This window comes from Pristis pectinata, chromosome 15 (genome assembly GCF_009764475.1).
Source record: "Pristis pectinata isolate sPriPec2 chromosome 15, sPriPec2.1.pri, whole genome shotgun sequence".
Classification (NCBI taxonomy): domain Eukaryota; kingdom Metazoa; phylum Chordata; class Chondrichthyes; order Rhinopristiformes; family Pristidae; genus Pristis; species Pristis pectinata.
Window position 1 is genome coordinate 23,492,120 of NC_067419.1, and position 11,494 is coordinate 23,503,613.

Here is an 11,494-nt window from a genome sequence, read left to right on the forward strand (position 1 = left end):
GCAGTCACAGGGAGAACGTACAAACTCCTCACAGACAGTGGCCAGAATTGAACACGGGTCGCTGGCGCTGTAATAGCGTTACGCTAACCGCTACGCTACCGTGCTGATCTCAGTGTGATCATGGTGACATTCCTCTCTGGTGCACACAATACGGCAACAATAACTTCTTGTCAACATATTAAAACATCCTTAGTACCTTACAAGATTATTATCAGGAAAAAAGACACAAGAAGATATTAGAAACTTTGATCAAAGAAATTGAGATTTAAGAAGAATTAAAGCAAGTGTGGGAGGTGTGGAGTTTTTAAGATGAAATCCCATACTTAAAATTGAGGCAGCTGAAGGCATGGCCAGAGTAAATGTAAACTGGAGTTTTGCAAGAGATCAGTTAGAGGAGCCGAAATCTCATACGGGTGTATGATTGCAACATTAGCCCAAGAAGGGCAGTTTAATTTTAACATAAAGCAAGGGCACTGCTGTTTAATAATGCAAAAGTTACATTTTTAAAACAGAATCTGATCAGAAAATTTTAAGGACCTAAAATGATTCTTGTTCAAACTGTGATTGGGTAGATGGGGGCAATAACTGTGGCTGATTCATCCCATTTTACCTCCAAGTTCAGAGTAATAGGGTTGGTAGGGAATCCTTTACACAAAAAAAGCTAATGAAATAGTATTCAATATGATAAGGAATGGGTATGAGATCTGGTGTCTGTATGTATCTGCAATTTTAAATAAAACTGAATTGCACAAATATTTTTGTTCGGTTATGTTTTCTTTAATTACAGGCATGTCCCGTGGCAAGTCTGTGATGAGTTCCCTGAGCATTATGGGTGGAAGCAGTGGGCCTCCATATGACAGAGCTCATGTTACAGGGGCCTCGTCAAGTAGTTCCTCAAGTACAAAAGGCACATACTTCCCTCCTGTAAGTAGACAGCTTTGTTATCAACTTGGTGTTTTTCTATTTTAAGGGTCATCTTACTTTAGCTAAAGCAGATGTCTTTATTTTTAAATCTTCAGTCTTCCTGTACCTTAGTTCCATGTTGTTTCAAGTATCTGCATTTGTATTCCTAGGTTGTACAAAAGAAAACTTAGTAATTTTCTTCAAAATTTCTTCATTGTTTTTTCCCCACAACTCCTGAAGACTGTGGTGCCTGTCTTCTGGAAACTGGTGCCAGCAACACTCCAGAACATGTATTAGTGTCAGCTTTCGAAAAGAGGCCAGTCTGCCAATGCTCTGATACATTATTGTAGCTATATTCGTGTCAGTCTTGACACTTGCACACAAGTACTCTCCAGCACGTGGTGGTCAGTGGCAAACACCTGGCTTGGCTTGCATTTAAGTCTGCTCTGCAGCCAATTATCTGCAATGCCAATCCCCCCCCCACACCCCCCCCCCCCCCACCTTACCCCTCCCTCAAAACCTTCATGTTTGAGAATGCTGAGATGGTTGCTTTATTTTTATCATCCTCCTGGGTAAGATGGCCAGGGGTGAGGTACCAAAAGACTGGAGGATAGCTAATGTTGACCCCATGTTTAAAAAGGGCAGTAGGGATAAGCCTGGAACCTACAGGCCAGTGTGCTTTGCATCAGTGGTAGGAAAGTTGTTGGAGAAGATTCTACGGGACAGGATTTATGATCATTTGGAAAGCCATGGGATTGACTAGGAGGAGTCTGCATGGTTTTGTGCAGGGACAATCATGTCTCACAAATCTGAGTTTGAGGAGGTAACTGAGAAAATTGATGAAGGCAGAGATGTGGTTTACATGGACTTTAGTAAGGCTTTTGACAAGGTCCTGCATGGTAGGCTGGTCCAGAAGGTTAAGGTACAAGGGATCTGAGGTGTCTTGGCGAACTGGATTCAAAATTGGCTTGGTGATGGGACGCAGAGGGTCGTGGTGGAAGGGTGTTTTTCTGACTGGAAGTCTGTCACAAGTGGTGTACCATTGGTATCAGTGGTGGGTACTTTATTGTTTGTGATATATATGACTTAGATGAAAATTTAGGTGATCTGATAAGTTTTCAGACAAAACAAGATTTGATGGAGTCATGGATAGCATAGAAAATTGTTTTAGGATTCAGTGGGATATAGATCAGCTGGAAATTTGGGCACAGCAGTGACAGATGGGATTTAATCCAGGCAAGTGTGAAGTAATGCAGACTAGGAAATCAAATTCTGGTGGGATATTTAGAATAAATGGCGGGGACCTTAAAAGTGTTGGTGTACAGAGAGAACTTGGGGTGCAAGTCCATAGCTCCCTAAAAATGTCAACGCAGGTGGAAAGGGTGATGAAGAAGGCAGTCGGTATGCTTGCCTTCGTAGGCTGAGCCATTGAGTACAGGAGTTGGGACATCTGAATGATGACACAAAGATCGGTGGTGCTGTGGTTAGTGTGGAGGATTGTCGAAGATTGCAGAGGGAGATTGATAGGATGCAGAGCTGAGCTGAGAAGTGGCAGAAGGAGTTCAATCTGGAGAAGTGTGGAGGTGGTACACTTTGGAAGGACAAACTCCAAGGCAGAGTACAAAGTTAATGGCAGGATCCTGAGTAGTGTGGAGGAGCAGAGGGGTCTGGGGGTCCATATCCACAGATACCTGAAAGTTGCCTCACAGGTGGATAGGGTAGTTAAGAAAGCTTCTGGGATGTTAGCATTCGTAAGTCGTGGGATCGAGTTTAAGAGCCACGAGGTAATGATGCAGCTCTACAAAACTCTGGTTAGACCACACTTAGAGTACTGTGTCCAGTCCTGGATGCCTCAGTATAGGAAGGATGTGGAAGTGTTGGAAAGGGTGCAGAGGAGATTTACCAGGATGCTGCCTGGTTTAAAGAATATGCATTATGAGGAGAGACTAAGAGAGCTAGGGCTTTACTCTTTGGAGAGAAGGAGGATGAGAGGAGACATGATAGAGGTGTATAAAATATTAAGAGGAATAGATAGAGTGGACAGCCAGCACCTCTTTCCCAGGGCACCAATGCTCAATACAAGAGGGCATGGCTTTAAAGTAATGGGTGGGAAGTTCAAGGGAGGTATCAGAGGAAGGTTTTTTACCCAGAGAGTGGTTGGGGCATGGAATGTGCTGCCTGGGGCAATGGTGGAGGCAGACTTATTGGTCAAATTCAAGAGATTGTTAGATAAGCATATGGAGGAATTTAGAATAGAGGGATATGTGGGAGGAAGGGGTTAGATAGACAGCGAGGTTTAAAGGTCGGCACAACATTGTGGGCCAAAGGGCCTGTATTGCGCTGTACTGTTCTATGATTCTATGTTGCAGCTTTACAAAAAAATTGGTTAGATCACACTTTGAGTATTTTGCATAATTCTGGTTGCCACACTACCGGAAGGACATGGTAACAATAAGGAGAGTGCAGAAGAGATTCACCAGGGTATTGCTTAGATTGGAGAGCTGTAGTTATAATGAGAGATTGGATAACTGGGTTTATTATTACTGATATGTAGGAGGCTGATGGGTGCCCTTGCAGAGGTTTATAAAATTGAGAGGCACAGAGAGGATAGATAGGCTCTTTCCCAGGGCAGGGGAATCTAGAACTAGAGGGCACAGGATTAACAGGAAATTTAAAGGAGATCCAAGGAGTAAGTTTTTCCACACAGTGTAGTGGTCATCTGGAATGAGCTGCCAGAAGGAGGTGGTAGAGGCAGATACAATTACAACACTTAAAAGGCATTTGGACAGATTCTTGTATGGGAAGGGAGTAGACGGAAGTAAGATTATCAGAGATGGGCAGTACGATCAGCATGGATGAGGTGGGCTGATAAGGCCCATTTCTGGGGTGTACAATTCTATGATTATCTAAGGCAATGCAAGTGGAAAAATCCACATACCCAGTACCACAGCACTTGAGGCATTTACCCCATTTGTTCGTAAGCTGTTTACTTGGATTTATCGTTTTCCTTTTCCTTCCTCTAGATGCTGAATCCTCCACCTTCACCAGCTACTGAACGTTCACATTATACCATGGAATTTGGGTACTCATCGAACAGCCCTTCTATTCATAGATCATACAGGTAAATGGAGAACAAAGAGATGGGGGTTTTTGGTGAGGGCACTTAACCACAATATCATACTCTGTTAATTTTACGAAGTGCTACCAGGAGCCAGATAAAAGGACATACTTCCTCTTTGAATGTAATTGTTTTCCTGTGGTTACTCTTGAACTTTCAGTGTAAAGTTTCTGGAAACTTTTGAAGGAAACCTGATTACCTTCTGAAAATGTGTTACAATTTTGGTATTTACTATGTCATCTCATTTGACAGTGATAAGGACTTTTGTCTAATTCTGGGAGCTGTTTCGTACATTAAACTAGTTAGAGTTTTTAAAAAATCAGCCCATTCCTTTTAGTGGGAGCACTGGTTGGAGAATTGGGCATTGCACTGGGTATCTTTATGGCACTTAGTGCCAATGAAATTTGTTTTTTTTAAATTTTAGAACTAAAGTATCTCCCCTTAATTCTGTGGATCTTTAGGAATAAACTATCCTGCCAGGTTTACTTGCCTATAATCAAAGTAATGAAGTGGTTGATTTATGCATGTGGCAATACCTTTAGTTGTATTGTGTTTGATTTTTCTTATGAAAAAATGCAAGGAGTATTTATCCTTTCACGTTGTATCCACCTTTTTGAAGAAGCACTTTAATTTGTGAATGAAAATATGTGTGATCCATTTTTTTGTAATATCAAAATAATTTTATCAGGTAAATTAACATAGATATTATGTATTTTCCTGTCTATAGCTACAGACCATATGCATATCGAAATTTTGCACCACCCACCACACCTTGCAGTACTGATGTATGTGACAGTGACTACACCCCTGGAAGGAGAATTGCTCCAACAAAATGTTACAGCGATTTGAACTATGACTCAGAGCCTTTCCCTCCACCTCCAACTCCACGGAGCCAGTACCTGTCTGCTGAGGAGAACTATGAAAGCTGCCCACCATCTCCTTATACAGAAAGGAGTTACTCGCATCATCTTTATCCGCCCCCTCCTTCTCCATGTACAGATTCTTCCTGAGCACAAACCACCTCTTTCCTTACTGTAAATAATTGTTAATATGAAGAGACTAGGTAAAAGAAATACTAAGGACACAAGACATGGTTTGTACAGTGAAAATAGATGGGGAGGGAAGGGAAATGAGTTGCAAACAATTTGTACATTAGAGAGGATATTTATATATTTTCTAACAGCACCTGCTGGTTGTGCCATAAAAAATTGTAAAATTTGTACAAATGAAAAAAAATCTTTTTCCACAAAACAAAAATGCCTTAACCCAGGGAAGCAACTGTACCTAAGAAGAAGAGATAAAAGTAAACTAGCGCATAGATTAACAGGGCACAGGACACTGGACGGTTTGCATCTTCATTGCCTAAAGAGAATCAACAAATGCCGATCATCTTCAGTTTCTGCCAGGAGAATGAAGCTGCACAACAATGTTACAGAATTCAAATAGAGCAACATGGAGAGCTGGCATGAGGACTTTGTTGTGTGGTTGTATAAAGCTGCTTCAGCAATACTCATTTGAAGGAGAGTTACATGCAGTCATGTACTGAGATTCTTCTCACGCCAGCGCCAATATTGTGTAAATTTCACAGTGAATCCAATCAGCCAATCTGCAGCTTTTGAAGTTGATCTGTGCCATGCGCTCTGAAGCTGTTTCTCACCCTTGCTACAGAGGGTCAGGCTGGGGCAGAATGGAAATCACCTCACCTGGTTTCATTGTAGTGAAAACCATCATAATTCTAAAGAAAAATGTGGACAAATGGTGGAATAGCACCTGTGACTTTTTAAAAATTATTTGACCAAGGATACAAAGCATGCCCTGATACCTTTTTAAATTACTCAATGAGCTTTTAACTTCAGTGCCCACAAATGTTCTGAGTGTATTTTTATACCACATATTGTGTAGATACCCTATTTATAAGCTATAAAATAACCTTGTATTAGAGTTTCTGTAAAGCCTGTCCATATATCCTTACAGTACTTTCATGTATAGTTTTATTATTACACTTTATGCCTCATTTTATTTTTCTATAAAACATTAGTACAAGGGTAATGACAATCTCAGATTTTTTTTTAATAGGTCAGATAAGTTTATTTTTCCGTGTCTTAAATGTAAATTTTCCACCATTAGTTAAGGTACTGTGCAAAATACAGAAATCAGCTTTATATACGGTAATGTATGATTACATTCATAGGAAAGACTGAATACTTTTTAAAGGTCCTGATCATGGACTGACAAGTCCAGGGATCTTAATTATGTTGAGCTCTTTAGATGTTATGTCTAGAATTCAGTTATTTAATTTAGTTAATATTTTCCACAAAATACTTTGATCAAAGCATGCATTGGTCAAATTGTACATGACAATATTTAAACTGTCTGCTGCTGTATACTCGGTGTCAGGAATCCTGGTTCATTTTCCCAGGTATACTTCTGAGTGATAGTAGAATTCTGTGTGCCAAATTTTGTTACAAAAAAAACATCCTAAGGTGGTGTGTCTAGAACAAACAACCTTGTTTGGAAGTGAAGGATCTGGTGCTGCTGAATGCATATTTTTTCCTCCTGCTGTCACTTGGAGGGGGCAGTTGTATTGTGATATCATTAAGCTTTTCTCATCCTACCCAGCACCCCCACCCCACCCCAGTAACACGATGCTCTGCAAGGATGTATTTATATTAATGACCAACATTTGGTCAGTCCTATCCATTTGCCTAATAACATCCTCAAAATGTAAAATGTGCTTTAAGTGTGTAAGCTGAGTTTTTTTTAAAAGCACCTTGTACAAAGTCTTTTCTGTTCTTATCAAGTTGTAACAAATGAGAAGTTGATTTTTATAATAAAAGCAAGTGAAATCTGTGCAATTTTTCCACTGAAATGCCAAAAAAAGGAACAAAGTATTGTTGGAGCACTGTTGACTTTCATTATTCAGACCAAAGGAGCTGATGAAAATTCTGCATTCCATGGATTTCAGAGCTTGAGATAAGCTTACTGACAGATTTGTCATCTGGCCTGGGAGTTGGATAATAGGTTTGGAATAAAAGATTGCCATTGTTATTTCAAGGCTAAATGGATGCTGAAGATGCATGTAGAGTGAGGGATATGGGCCATACACAGCAAATTGGTACCAGTTGGGGGGGCACTGTGGTTGGCATGGACTGGTTGGGCCAAAGGACCTGTATCTCTGCTGTATTGCTCTATGACTCTATTTCTCTTGAGTTAAAACAATGATGGGATTCTGAGGGCAAAATTGTGATGTTCTGAACATAAAAGGAAAACTTGAAGGCATGTCAGTAGTATACCAGTGTCATTGACCATTGGGACGGAATGGTGTAAACAATAGTTAAGCTTTGTAGTAATTTAACAGTGCTACATTTGAATATAAAGCACTACTAAAAGCTTCAACAACATCCAGTGATTCAATTGATGTAAGCAGTGGAATTGTAAAGTTGAAATGACTTTTTAAAAACTTGGATTATGATGTGCAAGACTCTCTTTAATTGCTTCTTACCTAGTACCAAATGACACATTTACAGATTCATTAAAGTTGATAGGATATTAACGTATAGAATGTAAAGCACATACAGAAGGACAATGCCAGTACAAAACCTGAAATTCTAAAACAATTAAAATTGGAGCTGTGAAGGTTAGGAAGGAGTTTAATAGAGGTTTTGATAACCTTTATATTCTGACCCTTCAGAAAGGTTATCAACTTAGAGTGAAAGTAGGGAGATTAATTGAGTTATTTGTTTGGATTGAATAAAATCAAAAATGCTAGAAATGCTCAGCAAGTCAGACAGTTTTTTGTACAAAGAGAACCAGAGTTAAACATTTCAGATGGATAATTTTTTATCAGAACTCAGTTGCTAGAATATGGAATACTTTGTCAAAAGAAATGATTGCGGTAGAGACTGCCTTTGAACTAAAAATACTCTGCAACCTGTGGTAAATGCAGAGTAAAGCGAGTAAGGTCGTGTGATTCAATTAAGTTCAGAGAAGAGCTCCCAGAAACTTGAGGCTGAATGACTGCCTTTTTGCTGCAGTTGTCTACAGTTAGTTGGGAATGTGCAAGTTACATATATGTGTTAAATTTCACATTCAATAGTCTAGCATTGAACATAATAAATCAGTCCAGTGCAACTAATGGCAAGTGCAGAACATACAGTAAAACCTCTCATTGTCTTACATTAAATAGATTGCACCCTTCAGACGATTTGATCCACTGCTTTAAAAATCCTATAAATGATGAATGGTTATGACTTTTTTCATAACCTTTCATAAAATTTCTGTGTCACTTAATTTGAAATTCAATATTAAAACAAAGTATATTTACTTGCTTTTGGCACTGTCAATTGTTACAGCAAATTTCCCTAACGGAATTTTGATCGTATTTGCAGTGTCAGCAAATCAGAGTTAAGAGCATGTTATTACAAGATACTGGGAAACTACGGTAGAGGGATGTGGGAAGTGGTCATTTTGGGAAAGAGTAGACTTCTATGGAGAATAAACATTAGAATATACCAGTTTAGATCAATGGCATTTTTCTGATTTTGATTTGTATACTGTGACCTATATAGTTTTAACCATGGTATTAACAAGGTTATTCACAGTTTTTCAATGTTTTTAGAACAACACAAAAACCTGGAGGAAGCAGTGTCATTGTCTTGATGCTGTATATGCCTTTAATAATTCACACACATCTATCTTGTCTCCAGAGGATTTGATTAAAATGTGTAAATTATATTGTGTTAGACATACTTAATCTAATAAAGGGCACTCTGTATTCCAATTAGAAGTTGTAATTTAAAACCAAAATAGAGGAATGGGCCCACAACTATTGCACTTGCCAACATAATGCAATGTATCATGCACCTAAATTTTCAAGACTTGCAAAACCTTATTACAGGTCCTCCCAAGGGCAAAAGTCCTACAAATGGCAGAACTTGTTCCCTCTCTCCCCTTCCCTCCCTCCCCACTTCTAGTAATTGTTCTTTCTTATCAGTCTTATGTGCTTTTGATGACATTCATTACAATACTGTGGAAGTAGGGTTACCATATTGAGTGAAATCTGTGTATTTACTGACGTACAGACAAAATTGACTTATGGGTGTAAGTAAAAATGGAACTACTTCGTTCCCCAGGGATGGTCTGTATTGATTTAGTATCATACAGTGAGTCCTACTTCTTATGAAGCACCACCACTTTTGTCAAGTTTTGTTCCAATAGAATTTATTTCATATATACCAACAACTATTGTGTAGAAACTGCATACAATTCTAGTTCTGGAACAACCTGTAAGACAGGAAATTGTATGTTTTTACATCTCCCATAAAATACCCATTCCAGTGGCATGTGCTCTGGGGTGTAACAAGATGGTAATTAGACCCACTGCTTAAGCTTCACCCTCTGGTATTAATTTATCAGCCTCCTGATTATATTTACATTCATTGCAAACATCCATGCAACAATCCAGCTGTTCTATTGTATCTTCCACAGCATGACCCTCTTAGAATTGTGACTATTTAGAATTCAGTTTCTTTGAGAAACCACCTTAAGTAAGTAAATTTATTTGATTTTTGATCTTTAGTTACTATTTTTACTGACAAACCAAAGACCAAATATAAAAATACAATGGATTTTTCACAGCAGGATTATTTGGTAGTTCTGGCATTATAATTTAAATTTTACATCAATAGAAAATATTCAGTGAATTCAGGAAGTGCTTGTTTTTTGCCATCTTTTTCAGAAAAAAAGTAAACCCATTGGATGCATTTTAAGAATTTGCAAGAATGTTTGAATTGAGGTGAGGAAATGCTCAGCAGTTGTTTGTATTCAAAGTGCATATAGAAGTGTTTTCTATGGTATTTACTGTCTGAAAATATTTATAATGTAGGCTATTTATTGCTGTAGTTAACTTTAGTCCTTCAAGTTGGTATATGTCTGTTTTGAAAACTACACCTTGTTCAAGTTTGCATCTGGAGGTAATCTAGGAAAGAGATTCCTTCGGAAATAGTGACATGAACATGGTTATTACAAATTGATGCATTAATACTGATTTCAATCACGATGGCTGTCAAACGGAGTCTCATGATTTCGATCGAATCTTTTAAGCTTAAGTTGCAATATTCCTGTTCTGAAGGGTGATGTGCAGTTTTCATTATATATGTTTCTTTGAGAATTAATAGTTTGATTCAGAAAGGTGTTTCTGTACTTAGAGGAGTTGGCCAGAAACCATAAGTGATAATTCAGCTCCCTCAGTGACAAAATCAAGAATTTGTTATTGGACAAAAAAATCCAGTTATTTAAATTTAAGAACATTTAACGTTTTAGTAACTACTTAAGCAGAAACTCCTGCTTTAATTCTGTATCTAATAGTACAGCACATTCTCATGGCCAAATATACTTGATGGGTGAGAGTTGAAATTAGAAAAGTGATGTCTGGGATACAAACCTATATGCCCAACAATTCGAAAGCATCCCCATCAGCGAGCACTTCAGCAATTCTTTTGGCTCAGCTGGTTAAATCTGGTATGTAGAAGCAGCGTGAAACTTCTCGTGAAACAGGATCCTCAGCCTGATTCTCCTAAGGATTACTAACAAAAATAAATTCTTATGAGAGGAGAATCATAACCTTTCATGAAATGCAGGACATCTTGTATTTCCAAATAGTTCAGCAATCTTTCATTTATTTGTTTATTTCATCTCAAGTATAGGGAATATATTGAGCTATGGGATAATTATGTGCAAACAAAAGTGGGCAGATAGTAAACATTGTAACAAGAAGGTGACGTCCCTGCAACAAAATTCTATCCATGTGTTTGGTTTTCGCTACTAATGTAAATAAATTGATAATATAGTCAATTTGTTGATCTGCAGAACATTATAACTGAGCTACCAAGCTCCCCACAGTCCTGGAATTATGTTATGTGTCAAGACATATGACATATAATCGACATATAATTCTGCAATTGAGACTCCAGGATGGTGTGTTGCCTTGCTGGTACCAGGGTCAAGTATCTCTCACAGTGGGTACAGGACATTCTGAGGGGATGGTGAGCAGCCAGAGGTCATGGTCCATATAGGTACCAATGTCATAGGCAGGAGTAGGGATGAGGTCCTGCAAAATGATTTTAGGGAGCTAGGTAGAAAGTTTAAAAAGCAGGACTTCCAGGGTTGTAAGCTCAGGATTACTATCCGTGCCATGTTCTAGTGAGGTGAGAAATAGATACATAGTGCAGTTCAACATGTGGCTAACGAGCTGGTGCAGGAAGGAGGGCTTCAGATTTATGGACCATTGGACTCTCTTCCAGGGCAGGTGGGACCTGTACAAGCAAGACTTTGCATCTGAACTGGAGGGGAACCATTATCCTCACTGGGAGCTTTGCTAGTGCTACTTGGGAGGGTTTAAACTAGAGTGGCAGGGGGCTGGGAACCACAGCAGCAGGGCAACAGGTGGCAGAGTTAAGGCAAAAAAGATGGTAT

At 38.8% G+C, this 11,494-nt stretch overlaps 1 protein-coding gene across 2 annotated transcripts in view; it reads left to right on the plus strand.

Moving 5' to 3' along the window:
* lrp6 (low density lipoprotein receptor-related protein 6) overlaps positions 1-6,852 on the plus strand; it is a 126,654-nt gene extending 119,802 nt beyond the window's left edge. For both annotated transcript variants that reach the window (XM_052030618.1, XM_052030617.1), the window contains 3 exons: positions 788-924; positions 3,927-4,024; positions 4,749-6,852. In XM_052030618.1, the coding sequence (XP_051886578.1) occupies positions 788-924; positions 3,927-4,024; positions 4,749-5,031 (518 nt within the window). In that variant the 3' untranslated portion in view covers positions 5,032-6,852. The remainder of the gene's footprint in view (positions 1-787; positions 925-3,926; positions 4,025-4,748) is intronic.
* The last annotated feature ends 4,642 nt before the right edge of the window (positions 6,853-11,494 follow it).